This window comes from Hermetia illucens, chromosome 5 (assembly GCF_905115235.1).
Source record: "Hermetia illucens chromosome 5, iHerIll2.2.curated.20191125, whole genome shotgun sequence".
Classification (NCBI taxonomy): Eukaryota; Metazoa; Arthropoda; class Insecta; order Diptera; family Stratiomyidae; genus Hermetia; species Hermetia illucens.
The window spans coordinates 39735458-39755988 of record NC_051853.1 but is presented as its reverse complement, the minus strand read 5'-3'; the positions used below and the strand labels follow the sequence as shown (position 1 = coordinate 39755988).

The 20531-nt window shown below is 42.8% G+C and overlaps 1 protein-coding gene across 1 annotated transcript; it reads left to right on the top strand.

The window, feature by feature from the left end:
* Positions 1–71: 71 nt before the first annotated feature.
* LOC119657932 (TATA box-binding protein-associated factor RNA polymerase I subunit B) lies at positions 72–8988 on the top strand. Its single transcript, XM_038065120.1, has 4 exons — positions 72–414; positions 6464–6659; positions 6713–6809; positions 6864–8988. The coding sequence occupies exons 1-4, from the start codon at positions 222–224 to the stop codon at positions 8892–8894; spliced, it is 2517 nt and encodes an 838-aa protein (XP_037921048.1). The 5' UTR covers positions 72–221; the 3' UTR covers positions 8895–8988.
* Positions 8989–20531: the final 11543 nt, after the last annotated feature.

The window sequence follows — 20531 nt, the reverse complement described above, 5'->3', positions numbered from 1 at the left end:
AAAGATCAGAACTTAGATCTCTTGAAAGATATATCTTTAATTTGTTTACCCGCCGTTAGATGTCAATAGTACCAATCAGCTGGTTGGTTGATAGCAAGTTGTTATCTTCGCAAAACAATAACAAATTAACGTCAAATGTGCTTGTCAATGTGGACCACGGGGCGTCGTTTGCCGGCTAGTAAACACATTTATTTAAGGATAAGTCATTGAAAGGATACGCAATGGCCGAAGTTCAGGATAAATGCGAAATTTGTGGAGAAACGCAATTCACTGCTAAGGAAGGATTCTTTTACTGCAACGAGTGTGGGGCACAGTCACAGAATATCCGTGATCTTGAGGTTGACCAGGCGGGAATTGAGGAATCACAAGTGTTTTTTAAGTCGTTGAAAGTTACCCAAGTGAAAGCCGAAAAACGTGAGTAGCATCATCGTTTGTTTTCTTTTTATTAAAATATCAAATCACTAAGAGCACATGGGTTCACACAACTAATGTGCAAAGTGAGATAGTGGGTCGTCGTTGGCTGCTCAATATTACTGAAATCCTTGATATCTAAGTATTTTTGAATCAATATTAATAAAGTGTCAGGTTATTACATTTAAATTTTCCATGGGAAGCATATAAATGGCAAATTTTTCTCTTGTAAATTATCCACTTCTGAATATGTATTTATTTGGGGTCTTGCACTTTCATAAATGCTTTTTGATAGACGCATTTGTTAGAAATAGAAATGGTTTCGGTTGTCTGTTAGGGGCTACAATGTTGCATGCCTGCTTATCTACCTGTCTGGCATTCTGCCGAAATTGCTTCCATGGTTCTAGGAAACTATTGCAAGCAGCCATAGGTGTCCCTACATCATAGGAGTTCGCTTGTGTCCGTCTAAGCCAATGGCTCGTCCTGCCGATTGCTTTTGCGCTGTTGCCAAGGTTACGAAGATCTTTATCTAGCCGGTTTAACGGTAAAACAGTGCCAGTTAGAGATTTAATACACGTGACTTCTCGATAACAAAGCAAAGGCGGTACAACCCTCTCGCCGGGAGTACGGAACTCAACCTTACTCCAGGGGCACTAAACCAGCTTATACTATCGCCGCCCATGGACTGGGCAATTCCAACATCACCACACAACTCCTACATTCGGCCGACAAGACCGTTGCCATAATAATCGACGACGTCCCGAGCTTCCCTCCTGGGGACCAGCCCGACGTTCGGAACGGTGAAGCAAATTCCTCTGTCAATTCCATCCAACGATTCCAAGACGAATTCAAACTTGCTTCAGGTAAGTTTGTCTTCAAGCGAAAACAAACGGATTCGGGCATCTCGAACACCGAGGCCCCAGCGAATAGAAACCGCTTCCATTTTCTCTCTGATAACAAGCACCGCCCAGAAGTGACGCATAAACATCCCAAAACCTCGAAACCTGCCGACACGGCCAAACTACCGTTAGTTTAAAATAAGAATAGAGTTAGCTTTCTCCTTGTGATTTTTCTGTATAGATTCACTGCCAGGGCACTAGGCCTTGTTATCAAGAACATTGACAAAAATGCCAAATTTGAAATTACTGACCTATCGGCGGACAGGCTTAAAGTTCGGCTCATTTGCCCCAATACCCATAAGAAACTCCTCCACCTAATTAAGATCACCAAGGTAGACAGAGAGGAAGCCAATCCTAATCCTCAGAGGAATCTCCTCTCACGAATTGACTCCCGAAGACGTGGCTTCGGATATTAAGGAGTTAACGCAGGTTGCGCTTATCCGCGTATCTAGGCTTTCTACTCCGTGGTCACGAGCCAGTGACATCAATCTGAGCCTCTCCCGTGTGACAATCAACTCAGATGTTAACTTAGTCACTAAACAAAATATCTTACTTTATCAGCGGATTAGCTGGGAGAAACCCAGAAAAGGGGACGATAAGGAGTCGGCGGCATCCCTCAAATGTGCAAATTGTGGCCAACTGGGTCACCCAGCCAACTTCTCCAAGTACTTCCGTAGGCTGGAATCAATCCAGTGTAAAGAGCGAGCCAACAGCATCTCGCACTCTCGATCTATTCCGTTCTTTCCCAACCTTGACAGATCCTCGTCTGTTCGTGCCTCTCAGCCTAGCTCTCTGCCTCATGCCAACTGGACCGCCCCTCCCTCACGGACCCTGTCTTTCGCCGCAGTGGCCGGGGTCGAGCAAGACCCGAAACCCTTAGCCCTTTATCGTCCCCAGTTTTTTCCATTCCCAGGGGCTTCTTCATGGAAGCCATGTCCTTATTCAACATGTCGTTCTCCTCTCCGTGGAACACAATCTTTGGCTTGTGCCACAACTATCTCCGTCTCCCCCCTAAAGATAAACCCGAAGCGCACTTACAATTCCTCTTCAAATTGCTAGACAACCAAAATGAGGGTGCTCGCACTAAACAGTAATTCGCTAATTTCTGACGACAAACGTTTCGCTTTTCACAAGTTCCTCAAGAATTCCGATCCTAACTTCGCTCTCCTAAACGAAACCAGACTGGGGGAAGCCCCCAACGTAAAACTATATGCTCCCGGTTACATTACTTTCCGCAACGACGCGGGCAGAGGCACAATCATACTAGTCAAAGCGGGCCTTAGGCCAAATAGCATCTCATCGGCTGCACTGGCACCAAAGTGCCTGTTAGCAGTAGTTAGACTTCCTGTTAGGAGTAGAGGCGTGCTCCAAGTCCTAATCGGCTCTCTTTACTTCTCGGGCGGCACAGGTCGTCACCTCACTTCCGTTCTGTTCGAATTCTGGGAAATCGCGGCGAGTTCATCCTCGGCGGTGGCCTCAACGCGAGGCACGCATCTTGGGGCGACTCAGTTAACAACGAAAACGGCCAAGTACTGTTCGATTGGTTCAGTTAGGTCCATACCTTAGCGCGGACATCATTAACGCTGAAGTGCTATCTTTCTCTAGTGGATTTTCTTTCCTAGACGGATTTATTACCTCGTCCAATCTCTCAGCATGTGTCACTAGCTGCTCCTCTTTGACAGTCCACTCCGACCATCATGCCCTCAGTCTCTCTCTGAATCTACAGCAAATTCTTCCTCCACTCCAACGCGACTTATCCTGTGCATTGGGTCCTCCCCTGGACAAATCGCGAATCTACTCTAATGTTGAGCTAGAAACATACATCTGGAAAGTCAACTCTGCCTTCGACGCTCCAGTTAAAGAACCTGGTTACTACAAATACGGCTGCCTTTCCCCCTCAACCCTCCTCTAAGTCCGCGATAGAAACAGACTACTACAGCGCAGGAAACTATTATTTCACCGGTTACAAAACAGATGCAACGCTGACTACCGCCTCCTCTCCGAGATCATCAAAGACCTGTCCAGCAAAATGAATGGTTCTATTCGGTCCGAACTGAATGCATCTTACAAGAAACTCCCCAAGTCCCTCAAACCTGGCCCTCAAGTTTTCTCAATAATTAATCGATTCGCTGGAAGAAAAAAATCTTCTGTTAAGGGCAACTACTACCCGATAAAGGGGGGGCAGGGGAAAGGTCTTACCTTTGTCCCTTTACTCCCAGCTGCTCGGCTGATATAGTCAGAATAGGCCTGTTCGCACTGGTCCGCTGCGCATTAAATGGTGGCGATTCCTTGAGAAGACAGAAGAAATGATATCAGGCGATTACCAACCATTACGAATGTGGATGTGCAAGACACAATCCACAAAGCGGCCTCTGCAACCCTCGGAGTCACCAAACCAGGTAAGTGGTGCATCAACCGAGATACTTGGCTTTGGAATGACAATGTTCAATGAAGGTCTGTAAAAAAAAAAACGCCTCTACCACAAGTTTCTCGACTATAAAATGCTGGCCAATTGGGGAATTCACAAGAACGCCAAACGGCAAGCATAGGAAGCGATTCTCGTTATTCGAGCGGTCCATTGCAAGAATTTTTACGATAAACTGGACATTCAGGATAGCGAAAGAGACCTGTATCGACTTGTCAAAAACAGACATCAACGCACATAACATATCGAATACTTCTGTTGCGTAAATGACAAGAACGGTACTTTGTTTCCTTACCGACGAGCCGCGAAGAATAAATGGCGAGAATATTTCGAGCAAATTTTAACTAAAGAATGTGCTCATCCTCCACTTCCAAAATCACTGCCGACATTTGGAGCAGTTTGACCTGTCAGCGTAACTGAAGTCAAGGAAGCAATAAAATGAATAAAATCGGGGAAAGCAACAGGACCTGAAGACGTCGCATCTGAGCTCTAGAAAGCACAGAGCTGGAACCCAACACTGTGACTCAGTGAGCTCTTCAATCGGGTTATTGAGGAATGTAGAACATCATCTGACTCGCAAAAAAGTACCACAGTTCCAATATGGAAAAAGAAAGGTAGTCAGTCCAGCAAAAAGTTCAAATTCCATAAAGATTTTTGAACGCATTCTTGACAACCGCATTCGCGAAATCGAAATAATTGTGAATCAAGCCGGATTTGTCAATAACTGCGGAATTACTGACGCTATACACGCTGCGCGGTTACTCATGCAGAAACACTGTGAGAAGCATCGCCCTCTTTACATTGCATTTCTGAATCTAGAGAAGGCGTTTCACTGTGTGCTACATGAACTCATCTAGTATGCTCTACGACAAAACTTTGTGCCAGAAGAGCTTGTGTGCTAAGTTTCAATTGCTCTACCACGATCCAAAAAGTAAAGTTCGAAGTATAACGGGTCTATCAAATCCACAAGGAAGCGCCCTCTCATCACTCCTCTTTGTTCTTGTTATGGGCACTGTCTCACAGGGCATCCAACGTCCAGCGCCGTATACACTGCTTTATGCAGAGGATGCTTTCCTAGCGTTCAACAGCAAAAATGATTTCGAGCAACTTGTCCAAAAATGGAATGATCGCCTGATGAATTTTTGACCACCGATCCCCATGAAACAAGCACAGTCACAGGCAGAATTGAGCGTTTTAAACATCTCGGGTCAATGCTATCAGCTAATGGGGAACTGCGTTGTGAAATTGCTTCACGCACTAACGCAACCTGGATGAAGTGGCGTTCCACTGCTGGTCTTCTTTGTGATCGACATATCAACGAACGTCTCAAATCTAAAATTTACCGCAATGTCGCTTTCTATGGTTCTGAGTGTTGGTCGACTATAAAAGACAATGAACGGCGTGACACGCTTTGATCACATCCGAAATGAGGATATCCGCCAAACGCGTCTAACCTACGCCCAAGCCATCCTAAATCTCAACGAAGAGGACGATTTTTCATCAAAAATTATCATGAGCGATGAGGTTCATTCCCATCTAAGCGGTTATGTGAACAAACAAAATAATCGTTTCTGGGGCACCGAAAATCCGGGTATTACCCACGAATCGTCATTACACCCACTCAAAGTAACAGCGTCGTGTGCTGTTTACGCTGGAAAGCGTGAACATAAGACAACCTATAATTTTCTGTGGTCAAATCCATAGGGATATCCATGGGAGCCGGATTTCAATATTTGCATTTGAAACTTTATGGACGCTAGGAAAATACTCCTCGATTTTACGGATTATAGGAAAAAATAGCCCCACAGATCTCTCATTTTTTGTTAATGTATCATTCAGTGTTCTTGAACAACTATCTTACATCTGGCATGTTCTTTCCCGCTCAATTCGTTGATCATGACGCTACTGGAGTCACTTTAAGATAGCCTTATCAGCTTACTTCAAATCCATCGCGAAAACCTATCATCGCTTTCCACAGACGCAGAAGAAACTCCCACGACAAAGTCGAAAGTGCGGCACGTTTCTTGTTAGTGTTCCTATGGGAAGGACCAGGTCCTTAAAGATTTCTCTCGCTGATTTGATCACCCCCTGACACACCAGTCCTAATAATGTTTTCCTGTAGTTGTTATGTGCTTTTGCTTTCCGGTACAAACGAATATTCTGTTGGAATGTACTCTGTCATATCATGTCTTAGTTATGGGAAATCAGAAAGCACAGGCAGTACTTCTGGTTTTTAAAGATGCGTTTGTTTTACTGCTTCATTCCGACGTTAATATTTTTCATTTCATTCACATCATCTAATTTTGTGCATTCACAAAATAAAATTATTAAGCCACGCCTAAAAAGTCTATGTATGTCCTTGGGTAATATTTTGCCTGCTTTCTTGTTTTTGATTCCGCCTTTTTTCCTCATTAAAACTATCCTTCTAGATCCCGTATCTTTCTCGTAAGATTACAATAAAATGTTATATCGCCCAGAGCCTAGCTTTAGTCGGTTGCTTGTCTTTCGTAGACTGGGCTTATGTTAATATCTTCCTAGTTGTCTTGGCTATTCTGGAATTGGTTACTACACATCTTCCGATGGAAAATTGGACCCCCGCTTTTTTTAATTTGCCATTCCAAGTCTGTATCTTTTCCGTAAGATTTTTTCAAAGATTTCTTCTCTGAATCCAGGTTGGATTTTGTTTTTGATTTCTTTCTTGATATTTCATTCCTTCTTCGGATTATAGCTCAACTGACAACATGGGAGTGCTTCAACTACTTCCTCCGGGGTCTTGTTGATGAATTATTGAACTTTGGAGCTAAGGAAGAATTTAAATTGACCGTCTTACAATTGTGGACAGCATATTTAAGAAAGTGCGAAGTGGCATTTTTCAGTAAAAAAGAAGGTGAATTACCCAGATTGGGGCCGAAATACAGTGAAAGGTGAGTAGTATTTTTTTTCAACGAAGAAAGCGTTGTATTCATTCTAATTTTAGAGATGCTACTGCTATATACAATCATAAAAAGATACGTCAGAAGCGGGTACGAGATAGTGAAGCTGGGAGTGAAAAGGCGAAATTCACAAAACGAAAAGTTAGTCAAGTTAAGTTACAACTTTGGTAACCATATTAACCACAATGATTTCAGAGAAAACATGCCAAAGCGGAGTATGAAGCGTTATCAGAATCAATGAGTGCTCCGAGTACTAGTCAAAATTCCTCCTCTTCTGCCGCATCAAATCGTGCAATTCGGTTGCAGTTTTCCCGAGCGGCTAGAAACTTCTATAAGCGCTTTATGCCCGCCAAACACTTGAATAAACACGAAGCAGACAGTACATATGAACTTCGGTGCCACACGTTACATTCTTATAAGTTTCCCCCTGGAAGAATAGGACTTGAAAGATTGTCACGAAAAATTATATTCTCCTTAATTTATTTAGCTTTAAATTTAATTGGAGATGATATTCAGTTGTACGATTTACTGCGATTTTCACGAGAAGGACATTTGTCCACTGTGAAGTTCTCCCACTTTTTTCCAGAAGATATCGCCCAGGATTGTATGGAAGTCATGACCAACCCGCAGTATTATGGATGGACATTTTTTCGTAGTGCAATAATAAGAAATACAACGGCGAACTTATTACGTTTTATACATGTACCTGAGCTACGGCTTCCTAATATAACTAAGATGGCAAAACGATTCATAACGGATTTAAGTTTGCCAGCTGAACTTATTTCGTTTATTGAGCGGTTGTATAACCTTCACCCTCCTAAGATGGTATATAAATTTGGCGACGCTATGACTCCTTGTTTCGAAGGGAGAGCTATGGCGTATATTATTTTTACTTTAAAGTTGCTGTTTGTTTTGGACGGGGAAGCGGATTTGATGATATCAAACTCAGCGAAAGCCGTGAATATTGAATTGAAGAGGTTGAATGAGGATGACAAACAATTGTTCGTTTGGGAAGATTGGGTTCAGTACATTGAAATGCGTAAATTAATTTTAACACAATGTCACTATCATACGAGTGTTCATTTGAATGAGAACATAAATTACGATCAATACATTGAGCATCTAAGGGAAGCCTATGAAACTCCCTATGAAGACTTGGTGAAATATAAACGAACCAACCTGATCACGATGGAGAAAATTTTTGATGATCTACACACTAAATTGAAAAAGAAGAATCCAAAAGATCAAATTCCATCGCTGAAGTGTGCAGCTTCACTGACTCCTTATAGTTCGTATTTAAATTACATTTTAGGTGATAGCACACTTGCAAACAAATTATTTATCCCTGACTTCATGCGCGATGATCCTGCCACAAAAGACATTAAACCATTCGTTTACGCGAAAGGTTTGAAAACGCTTTTAAGAAGCAATAAAATTAAGTTGATTGTGAAGAAAATAGGCATTTCAGTTCCGACGAAAACAATCGGCATTTTCAGTTCTTATCCATTTCATGAAAAAGCCCGAATAGCAAAAACTGTCCGATTACGCACGGTTGAATTTGATATTGGAGAGAATGAGTGGGTAAACAATGCGAAAGCTGCATCACAACCCCCAGATATTTTTACAAAGACTGAAAGAGAATTTAAAGAACCCAAAAGGCCTCGAGTATCCAAAAAATCGACAATGGATCTCAGAAAAATGGTTATAAACAAGGAGATCTGCCGTGTACCTGCGGATGGTATGTCGGTTCATTCATTCGATGTCTACAGTGAACAGAATATGGAACCTCTTCCCGAAGATATGGTCCATAAACAGCCTCGACAATTTGAGACTGAAAGTATTCTAACAAATCTTAGTGATGAAGAAACTGAGATCGATAAAGAAGAACGCACGCAGGATAAACCTGAAACAATTCGAACGGTAGAACTGAAAGTTTCAAATTTTGATTGTTGGAATTTCACGGGTATAAATAAGTATTTTCACGTTGACGAGATAGAACGAATTGAGAAGAAATTGCCGAAAATTTTCTATTGGTTGCTGAAGACCTGCGCTGAGATGATTGAAGTTGATATAATTGACCTGTATCAAGAGTTGTTAGCAATTGAGAATCAGTTTCTGTATGCATTGGAACCATTGGATGATTTTCGGAATGTTTTAGCTTATAAGGAAGTAGCGGGTGATAGAGAAATTAAAAAAGTTATAGACTTTTACAAAAATTTGTGGTAATTGTAAATAGTGTTAATATATTTATGAGTATATGTTGAATGTATGCTTTTTAAAATAGTTGTATCATTTTTTTTAATAAAACAAATGAAAAGGATTATCTTAGGTTTTTCTTGCATTAATTTTAAAATAGTAGAGAGATTCCCAGCTTGGAAGTAGTTACAGTGCTTCCTTGCAACTTATATTTTGGAATTTATTTGGGTATCAACTGGGTGACGAAACTACAGTTTAGTTGAAAAACGATTGAGTGATTTTTGAGCGTTTATACTCATACGAAAACTAACCAATGCGAGAGTAGGATTTTGGCTCCTCGGATACCAGTGAGATTTGAACCGCGACCTTCCGTACGACAACCTTGTGCTCTAACCACTCAGTTATCCGAAAACTGATGATGATAATTTGCCAAACCTAAACAAGCCATTGCAAATTCAAACATGTCGGTAAAATGTTTGGCTTGGTTTGTATAGTTTTGTAAGCGCTTGTCGCCGACAGATCAAAGGGAATTTGCTCGCTTCTTCAGAAAACATTAATGCACTTGCAAAAGTGTGGACGGCGATGTTTGGTCCGCCAAACGTTTGTAGAGGTCAGAAATTTACGGCCGAAGCCGGCATAATATGGACGGAGGAAACGAAATCCACAATCACTTTTGATCACGCTTCTCCGCAGGGCAGAGGCGGAAGGCAGTGTTTGATAAGGTCGCCTTTTGCCCTCCGCCTTTTTAGCTTCGGATTCGATCGAATTTGAAGCTAAAAACAGCTCTATTGGTTAGTATCTATCGATAAAAAATTCGGCTATTCATTTTTTAGTGCATAGTCCATTCCATCGGAACGTTAAGCCAGTTTTCAGTTTGTTCTGGTGAGTTTTTTTGAGAAATGATTGCTCAAAAACAAATGTTAAACAAGAATTAACAAGGATAACTGTAAGTTCATCGCGATCACGCCTTACAATAAAAGTCTGAATCGAATCGATAGAATCGAAATCAACAATGTAGAAATGTCGCGTTTAATCCAACGTTGGGTCTAAAAACAAACCCTCAAGGTCACCAAGCCAGGTGAGCGGTATATCCACCGAGATACTTGGTTTTGTAATGACGATGCTGAAATAAAGCTCCGCAAAAATAAACGCCTCTACCACAAGTTTCTCAAGCGTCTGGCAAATTTACAAGAATGCCAACCGCAAGGCAAAGCAAGCGATGGCTGTTACTCGAGCGGTTCTTTGCTTACCGACCAATGAGCTTGCGACGGATAGATGGTGAGAATATTTCGAGTAGATTTCAAAGGAAGAATTTGTTTATCCTCCGCCAGAGAGTCAACCTGATTCATTTTGCAGGTGGATTTGGGTTTAAACCCTTATAAAATTATGCCTGATGACTTAGGCAACCGTAGGCTACATGACGAAGCTGAAGTAGTAACTCTGCACTAGGCGCTGCTAGGACCAGGTCCGCTGGAGACCGCATTGGCATTGACGGCCGAGGTAATTTAACCTTTGCTTGGAAGAGCAAGTATTCTCTCCACCTTCTAAGGGTTTATATCTGTTTGGAACCCCAAAAACGAGGTTTTTTGAGATTTTTTAGATCCTCCACGGTGAGCAGTAGAATCCCCAGCACAAATTTTTGTTCGTGAACTAAACAAGATTAGCTACTGAAGTACAAACAATTATAATTTTAGAATTTTTTTCGTAGAATTGCGAAGCTTGGGAAGGTATTCGTTTTTTTGACAAAAAAAATTTAATCTAATATTATATCAAATGATACTATGCGATCATTCTCAACTAAAGCCCCTGCTATATTCAATCACTTCCTTTCCAAGCAAAACTGTAGATGAGATGAGAGGTATTTTTAAAATCGCTTGCGCAGAATATCCGAAAGTATATATCCCACAGACAAAAAGGCTGGTAATTACTAGATTCAGGGAGCATATAAAGGAGGCAGAAGTGGCTATTAAGTACCCTCGAAAACCCACAAAATATATGGTGGAATGTGGCCATAAAATAAGTACCGACGATCTTCAAGTACTGAAATTAACTAACTTGACCCCTATGAAAAACTATACGTTAGTAAACACCCAGCAGATAAGCATTATTTAAAAAACCATTTAAAAACTTTTCTTCTTTCGGAATATATAAATAACTTAAAATGCAATATATGTAATTAGAATAGCAGTATAAATTTTGAATAGAAGATAAGATTTTAAGCAAAATCCGCTTAATTATTTCAAATAATTTAACCTCTAGAAACATCGCAAGATTGCATCTAGATATCAAGTTTGTTCTGATTGAGGATTCATCAACGTCTCCTTCAAATTCAATCATCATCATCAACGGCGCAACAACCGGTATCCGGTCTAGGCCTACCTTAATATGGAACTCCAAGCAGTACTCAATAACTCTCTTTAGGCTGTGGACTGGGACCAGCAGGCTTTAACGGTTCCATATTCCACCCAATTTATCCACAACGTGACGGTGATGGTACCGGTTTTCGCGAGGTCCACCAATTCGATATCCCTAAAAGCTGTCTGGCGTCCTACACCACCGCTCCATCTTAGGCATGGTCTGCCTCGTCTTCTTTTCTACCATAGATATTGCCCTTATAGACTTTCCGAGTGGGATCATCCTCATCCATACGGATTAAGTGATCCGCCCACCGTAACCTATTGAGCCAGATTTTATCCACAACCTGACGGTCATGGTATCGCTCATAGATTTCGTCGTTAAGAGCTTTGACCATATGGTGAAACGTTTCGAGCGGAACAGTTTTTGTAAGCTGAAATAGGCTCTGCTGGCTGCCAATAACCGTGCGCGGATTTCATCGTCGTAGCTATTATCGATTGTAATTTTCAACCCTAGATAGGAGAAATTATCAACGGTCTCAAAGTTATAGTCTCCTATCTTTATTCTTCCCGTTTAACCAGTATGGTTTGATGTTGTTGGTTGGTTGGTTTTCGTGCTGATATTGCCACCATATATTTTGTCTTGCCTTCATTGATGTGTAGTCCAAGGTCTCGCGCCAGTCGCCTCCTGCTCGATCTGGATGAAGGCAGTTTTTACGTCTCGGGTGGTTCTTCCCATGATGTCGATATCGTCAGCATAGGCCAGTAGTTGGGTGGACTTAAAGAGGATTGTACCTCTTATATTTACCTCAGCATCACGTATCACTTTCTCCAGGGCCAGGTTAAAGAGGACGCATGATAGGGTATCCCCTTGTCGTAGACCGTTGTTGATATCGAATGATCTTGAGAGTGATTCTGTTGCTTTCATCTGGCCTCGCACATTGTTCAGGGTCAGCCTAGTCAGTCTTGTCAATTTCGTCGATACCGAACTCTCTCATGGCCGTGTACAGTTTTACCCTGGCTATGCTATCATAGGCGGCTTTAAAGTCGACGAATAGATCGACTGGTTTCCATATTCCAACAGTTTTTCCATCGCTTGTTGTACAGATAAAATCTGATCTGTTGCTCCCCACCTTCATATATTTATTTGAAAATGAATATTACCCAACCAGAGATTACTAGAGATTCTTTACTTAGAGGTTCGATAATCTGACTGCAATCATACGCAGTTTCGTAAAATATCATATAGTAACCTATAAAGGCGATTGTAGCTACTCAGCGTTCTAGTGTACTGTCTTGCTTGAACTCATGATGTTTAGTTTTTATCGCTTATTTTCTCGCGCAAGCTGGTGCCACTGAGCACTCTGGGGATTACGGATGTCGCTATCAGAGAGGCTTTAAAAACCAAATTTCACCTTTGACGGAGATTACACAGAAGAATCACTATCTAAACATCATTCGTAATACCATCTTGCATCATAGTTGAGCAAGAATGAAGCTTTCATTACATTGGAATTATCTTATTTGCATACGAAAGAATTTTTTAAAATTTTGGATACCCCCACAAGGCATGCGAATAATACTATGTAAATGGTAACTGCTTCATTCATTTTTTGTATGAATAAAACTCTGCGTTACACGCGAGCGTATGACGCGAATAGAAGTTCATGACGAACTACCAACAAAAATTAAACAAATTTTAGATTTATCTTTTAGATTATATATGATTATGTGTGACTCTATTTCACATAATGCTCTTAAAACAAAATTCCCCAGTAAAAATCCTGTCCATCCCCTTTAGGAATCAGCAAACAACGTGGTTGTACGCTACACTAAATTAACAACTCTCATTCCGCAGAGTGGCAGCTTAATGACAAAAAGGAAATTAGCTCCAGTGTCTTCAATGTTTTTAAAATATCTAATTAGCGCCTCCCAGCAAGAGCCCAGACGAATATGTACATGACTTACGTCGACATGGGTGCATATGCCCATAATATACTTAAATATGTCGCATGATATCCAGGCGTTCGCCTCATCGAAATATCATCAAAGCTCTACCCCTCACCAGAATGTTTACAAAAGGTAAATCCTTCTGAGTGATAAGACAATAATTTCTTTATCATTTTGCTAATTTTATCCTTCCTATCGGCTACCTGCGCGGGAGTGTGGGTGGTGGATACATGAGGGCTTTGCTAATCGTGTTAATGGAATGAAATATTTTCCTTGCTTGGTATACACACGTATCGCTCGACCCTGTGTACACACATACGAATACTTCGAAAAAAGTACAGTGGGTGGAATGAGAAACGTTGTGTTTCTGTTTTCCGGCTATATGGGAAAATTATTGACGGAAAAATTGGTAGTTTGCATACTTGTTTAATTGATGGCTAGATTAAGTGTACAAGGTGATATGATATGACGTGTGTTTTAGACTAATTAATGTTCAGTGTCGATACTCAGGTATATTGCTGTAAGATAAGGACTACCGTTTACATCATCCATATTTGACACCCGGTATCTAGTTTTAACATGAGTAACAATGAACCATTACAAGCTTCCATCATTACAGACTGATCAAGGCAAACATCGCTGTCAACCCCTATCAGTACTGCCGTAAAATTATTTAGAATTTTGGATAAATATGCTCCTCAAGGCCGCCTATGATAGCATAGCCAGGGTAAAAACTGTACACGGCCATGATAGATTTCTGTATCCCGACGAAATTGATAAGGCTGACCCTGACCAATGACCAGATAAACGCAACAAGATCACTCTCGAGACCATTCCACATCAAAAACGGTCTAAAACAAGGGAGTGACCTATCATGCACCTTCTTTAACTTGGCCTTGGAAAAAGTGATCCGTGATGCTGAGGTAAATGCGAGGGGTACAATCCTCTTCAAGCCCACCCAGCTACGATATCGACATCATGGGAAGAACGACCTGAGATGTACAAACTGCCTTCATTTAGATCGAGCAGGCGGGAATTGGGGCAAGATCTTGGGCTGCACATCAAGATATATGGTGACAACGTCAGCACCAAAAACCAACGAACCAACAACATCAAACCGGACTGGTCAAACGGGAAGAATAAAGATTGGAGACTACAACTTTGAGACCGTTGATAATGTCCCCTATCTAGGGTCATCTACGACGATGAAATCCGCGCACGGTTGTTGGCAGCCAACAGAGCCTATTTCAACTTCAAAAACTGTTTCACTCGAAAAGTCTATAAGGGCAATATCTATGGTAGAAAAAGAAGACGAGGCACACCCTGCCTAAGATGGAGCGATGGCATAGGTCAGCACGCCAGACAGCTTTTAGCGATATCGAATTGGTGGACCTCGACGCAAAACCAGTTTATGTTTCTATATCGGTGATGAGTAGTGGGATGTTTCCTTGGTTTTGGGTGGGAAAGTTTAATCCTTTGTTCAGTAGCTTAATTTGTTCTCTCGTGAAAGGTAGTGAGGGTTGGTTCAATATTGAAAATGCTATATGTCATTAAAGAATCCACACTGTCAGTGACAACGATCTGCGGAGAGCTAACCGATTCAAGTATCTCTGAACCAATGATAAACTGCTCCATGATATTCTGTTTTCGCGATTGACGCATCAACGATCATCTCAAATCCGAAATCTAGCGCAGTGTCATTTGCTCTGTTTTCTATTGTTTCGACTACTGACAGCCTACAAGAAACAACAAATGTTGCTTCGTAATAATGGAGATGGAGTTGTTGCTTTGGATGGAGATGAAGATATTCACGATCAATATAGGGTTGCACACATCATAGAGAAATTGCGAGAGAGGCCATTTCGATAGCATGGCGATGTAATTTGCATTGTTAAGAACTCACTTGGTAAAATTGGTCTGAGCAACGAAGTTGATGGGAAATGACCCAAAGGCCGATTGAAATAAAAGACCTCTCGCGTCCACCCATACCAAGTCTATGACTGGGAAAAGCGGCGGATTCGGCCGGACCAGAATACATTAACGACAAAGACTAAACAAGTGGAAAACGAATCTTTAATACTGCATTAGACTTGCCCTGCTTACATAAACGATTTTCCTTATAGTTATCTCAAGTGCTGGCAAAAACTGTGTGTCGTTTCGAAGTTAGGTGACAGTTAGTGACCAGTGCTATTTGGGTCACGTTGGGAATGGTAAATTCGTCAATGTTGGAATGCTCTCAAAACTATTACCATGGGTTCCATGTTCCAAGAGAATACCAGCATGTATGTGACGAGAGTCAGGCTGAGGTATGCCATTTCCATAAATAGCCTTAAACTAAATGCATGAACAAAATTCAAGAATCTATTTCCTGGAACTCGTAGAGAGTATCTGAAATTTAAATGTATACTCTGCAAAACTCCTTTGAGTTTGTCCCAGTTGTATAACTGTAGCTATCATATATACCGGTAGATTTAGTGCACGTGATAAAGACCACTCCTTGTATCTTGTCAACAAAACAACAGATCCATTTTATTGCCCTTTGTGTTTGTATGTGTCGTAGGGGAAAAGCTAAAGCTTTTGAGCACTCAGGCCGTGTTGGCCCATTGTACTCGCCACCCCCGTCTAACGGAATATTCCGGATTCGTTAATGTATCGCAGCATTTACGTTAGTGGATGTGACGCTACCCGTCGCAACTGGAGAACATCGGTACCAAAAATCTGATGCCTGATGCGTTCATAGGTAGGGCATTCACATAGGAAATGCTCCGTGGATTCCGCTTCCTCATTACAGGAGGGACACGTATCATCTTGAGTAATTCCTATTCTGAACATATGCTCAGCTTGTGAATTATGGCCTGTCGCCTGTTCGGTTCTGGCAGGAAAAGTTTGGTGTGTCGAGCAGCATTTAGGCTCTGCCACCCGTCATTGTGGGAAGCTTGTTCCAAGTTTTTGAACAGACTTAGCCAATGCTACTGATACTGTTGGTTCCGGTCCCGCCATAGGGGGACCCCTCTTTCGCTAAAGCATCCGAGATTTCACTTCCCTCAACGCCACAGTGACCAGGTACCCAGAGTAGTTTTACCATATTGAATCTAGAGATAGAGTTCAAACGGTTTCTGCATTCCTGAACCATTTTCGAGGTGATCGACCGCCCTCAATGCAGTTTGGCTATCACTGCAGATTGCGATGCGCCTGCCCTTCAAACGCGAGTCAATCAACCAGTTTGCCGTCCTTAGGATCGCATAAACTTCGGCTTGAAAAACCATTGCATGTTGTCCCAAAGGAAGCTGTGAGAGCTCCTTTCATCTTTACCTCTACATGTTTGTTCCAAAGAAGTTTTTTATCTAGAGTGACTCCCAGATATTTCACTTCTTCGGAGAGTTGAAGGGTAGTACCCCGCATCTCAGGAAGGCAAAGTTCATCCAGTTTTCTCCTTTTTGTGAATCATTCCATTGTGGTTTTATTTGAATTAACTGAAAGATCATGTCTAAGGCATCAGCTGTCTACCAAATCAAGAGCACGTTTTATATTCCTACACACTGTTCCAAGATCCCGATCAACAGCAGGCACAGCCACGTCATCAGCATAAGCTTGAGCATATATTGGCAAATTTTGAAGTTCGCATAGTAGTGAGTCGATCAGCATACTCCACAGAAGTGGTGAAAGCACACCTCCTTGGGGCAGCCTTTCGTTGCTTCTGCAGTCAGATAGCGATCGACACCCGCCTCAGCGCACAGCAATCTCTGCGCTAGCGTAGCATGGATCCACTTAATTAAAGCATCAACAACACCATGTGCTCTGGCGGCATCACAAAGTTTTTGAAAAGGCGCACAGTCAAAAGCCCCTTCAATGTCCACGAACATCCTCATCGCGTACTCACCATTCAAAGTTGCATCCTTTATCTTTGTGAAAGAATGAAGAGCAGACTCACAGGACTTTCCACGCTGGTAGACATGTTAGTTTTTATTAAGTGGGTGCGACCTAAGCGCATTTCCACGAATGTGACGCTGCAACAGTCTCTCCAAACCTTTCAGCAAGAATGAAGTCAAGCTGATCTGTCTGAATTTCTTTGGATTAGAATAGTCATCTTTCCCAGGTTTCGGTATGAAGACTACCTTAACCTTCTGCTAAGAGAAAGGCACGTAGCCCAGAGCAAGACATCCTCGAAAAATATTTCTTATAGGTCGTCTGAAGTGCTCCACACCCTCCTTTAGCATTGCCGGATAGATGCCATCCATGCCAGGTGCTTTGAAATGTTCAAAGGACAGTATGGCAGCTCTCAACTTTTCATGGATAACAACCGCTTTCGCAGTGTTCCAGTTCCCCTTGCAGCGCTTGCGTGTTGAAGTGGTTGCAAGAACCGCCAACTCTCCCCCTGCCACTTCTCTCACCCGTTCTCCCGGGAGGTGTACTTCCAGGAGGGTCTGTACTGAATCCAGTCTGGAGCTCGTGAAAGTACCGTCGGGTTTTCTAAGAGAGTCCAACTTGGCCGACTCATTCCTGTTGAGGACTCTGCACAGCCTTGGAGTTCCTCTTTCGCCTTCCAGTTCCTTACAGTACGCTCTAAAAGAGTGTCGTTTCGGACACCTAACAAGCCTCTTATATTCACGGTGTGAGTTCCTTAAATTTAACCAGTCTTCGTTTTTATTACTTTTGCAAGCACGGTTTAGAAGTCGCCTGGCTGATTTCCTGAGTTTTTGCAGTTCCCGGTTCCACCAAGGAACCGTTTTATCGCTGTGGCCTCGGGAAATAGGACACGCCTCTTCATGTGTAGTTCAGAGTTTGCAGTTCCAGCGTCAAAGGAGTTATTGCCAAGAAGTTCATTGAACTTTGTCCAATCCGTTTTCCTAGGGTTTCGTCTTTGCTCTGCAAACTGTTCGCCCGCAATAGTCAGATTGAATTGTAGGTATCGGTCATCGGACAGTGAGACCTCGTCTAGCACCCGCCAGTGTGTAATCAACTCTAACACTTTTGAGGTACAGATTGTTAGGTCAATTACTTCGCTTTTTCTCGGTCCCACGAACGTAGGGGCGCACCATACGCTTGCAGTCATAAGACCAGCTGAAGTGATGAAATCAAATAGCTTCTCTCATTTTGGATTGCATTTGTTGCTGCCCCAACAAATATGTTGAGCATTCGCATTGCAACCTATTAAAAGTTCGAGACCACTTGATTCTGCATACGCCACCAGATCCCTAAGCTCTTGCGTCGGTGGAGGATACAAAGAACCATAGGGTAAATAAGCGGAGGCAACTATGATGTTTTTCCTCTCACCATTTATCTGATATTGTATGATGACCGTAGCTCCGTCGTGGGAGCAGTACTGTCTCAGCATGGTTGCCTCTAACCCTCTTAACATCAGGACGCAAGCTCTCGGTCTTATGGATCTTTCATCGTAGAAGATCCTAGCTCCCTTTACTGATCCAATGACACAGATTCTGTTAAATTGAACCCACGGCTCTTGCACCAGAAAGATGTAAGGCAGCTTTGTCATTCTCGCTGCTAAAAGTTAGAAGGGAGCTTTGGCATGCTGCAGGTTGATTTGACCAATCTTTATGTTTTTCGACATAAAATTAGTTTATTGTGTTATGGAAAACAGTTAGAAGCGTATGCAGCAGTCCGCGTGTGGCGGGGTTTCCAACACGCCGTACCCCCAGAAACTCGATCCTCTCGTGTTTGATTTCCCCGAGAAAAGCCTCACTTGGAGGTGCTTCAGTTCCCATGTCCTCATCCATGAGAAATCTCATCTCATCCCGCAGCGTATTCGTCTGTTTTCCACTTAGCACCTTGATTGGTTTGCGGTGTCCAGTTTGCATAGATTCGATCACTCGAACTGGCACCAAATCAGTTCCGTTCGCTTCTCTGTCTTCCCTTTCTTCCGCCTGTTCCTTGAAAGGTGTAGGAGAAGTTACTAGCAGGTAGGATTCACGCTGTGGTCCCTTCACCAGTGCGAGCCTGCTGCTTACCTGCTGGAGCCACTCTAAAGCTCTAAGCTTCGTCAGTGCACTCCAAATGGAGAAGCCCATCGCGAAAACTTTGATTGTTAAACTGTAGCTTCGTTCAAGGCTCCAGCATTTTTTCCACAGGCATTCCCGGAGGATGGTAAATTGTGCCTCTGGCATTTTGCGATACTTGGATGAAACTCCCACGGCAGCAGCCAGAACAGAGGCTGCAGTTTGCGCATACGTACTCTTCCTTCTCGCCTTCGTGTCCGTCTTTCTATGGGAGGGACCAGCTTCATTGAGATCTCTCTCGCTGATTTTATTACCTCTCGGCACACCGGTCCTGATCATCGCAAGGTGCGTGGATGTAGGTCCTGGTGCGGAGCACAATAAAGCATTGGCCACAGCAGATGTGTTAGTCTTACGCTTCCTGCGCGCATTACCGCTGATAGAAGAGTCTGGTGCGTCCAGTGTGGATCTCACCGGGGTTTGCAGTTTATCCCCACCTTCCGCCGGAGATTCCCCTTCCTTGCGTCCGATTTCTCTGGATGTTATCGCGCCTCGTGGTACAGCCACGTCCATGTCCTAATTCCCAAGGTGCTTCATCTTCCTTCGCAGTGCTCTCTTCTGCCGCCGGCTTGGGGCCTTTTCAGGTTCACGGTGTCCGGGTGACGTTAAACCAATAGCGTCTACGTCACCAGCTTCCCGTTCTTCCGCTCTTCCCGGTAAGGGTGAAGCAGAAGGTTCTGACAGGCAGGATTCAGCCTGCAGTCCCCGTCCTTAGTGGCCGAAGTTCCCTTCATCTTCCGTTTGCGGGTAGATTTGAGCTGTAGTACCCTGGACGGGCCCGTAGCCGAATTTCTAGTTTCTCCCAAGTTGAAAGTTACCGTACTTTCCTTTCTGCCTAACTTCGCCGTAGGCACTAAACGCATGCTTTCCACTGAGTTGGAAAGCATGCCTTCTACATATTTATCTATAGGGGAGTATAAACGTGGTGCGGCCTCCAAAATCCGCGCCTCGACCGGGACATGATTGCTCATGGTAGATTCGAAGTCTGTGACTTCTTACCAGTTGAAGAGTTTATATCCTTCGTTTCCATGTTTATATTTTGGACACCCTTAGTGTAGTAGTAAACTACTACAGGCTCCCCCACTACAACAAGGTGGTGGCCGAGGGGGAGTACTGCCCTTTACAAATGATGCCCCAATCCCCAAGGTTTGAGTTACAGATTTCAACTTAAGATACCAAAAACTGGCCTTGAGGATTGTGGTATCATTTGGGATATGTTTATTAACCTATTCGGCGTCTTCTTCCTCCAAATGGATAGGCTGCGTCTTTTGTCTTAAGTGAACAAGTGAACTCGAGGCTGGAAACAACAGCCTTCGTGCCCAAGCTGTATCTGACTTTCTTGTAAAGGTATT

Excerpts from the sequence above, each read along its gene's own strand:
- LOC119657932 (XM_038065120.1), top strand. The coding sequence starts at position 222 with ATGGCCGAAGTTCAGGATAAATGCGAAATTTGTGGAGAAACGCAATTC. Across the intron at positions 415-6,463 it reads CCAAGTGAAAGCCGAAAAAC|CTCAACTGACAACATGGGAG; the intron begins GTGAGTAGCATC and ends TTCGGATTATAG. Across the intron at positions 6,810-6,863 it reads CGAAATTCACAAAACGAAAA|AGAAAACATGCCAAAGCGGA; the intron begins GTTAGTCAAGTT and ends CAATGATTTCAG.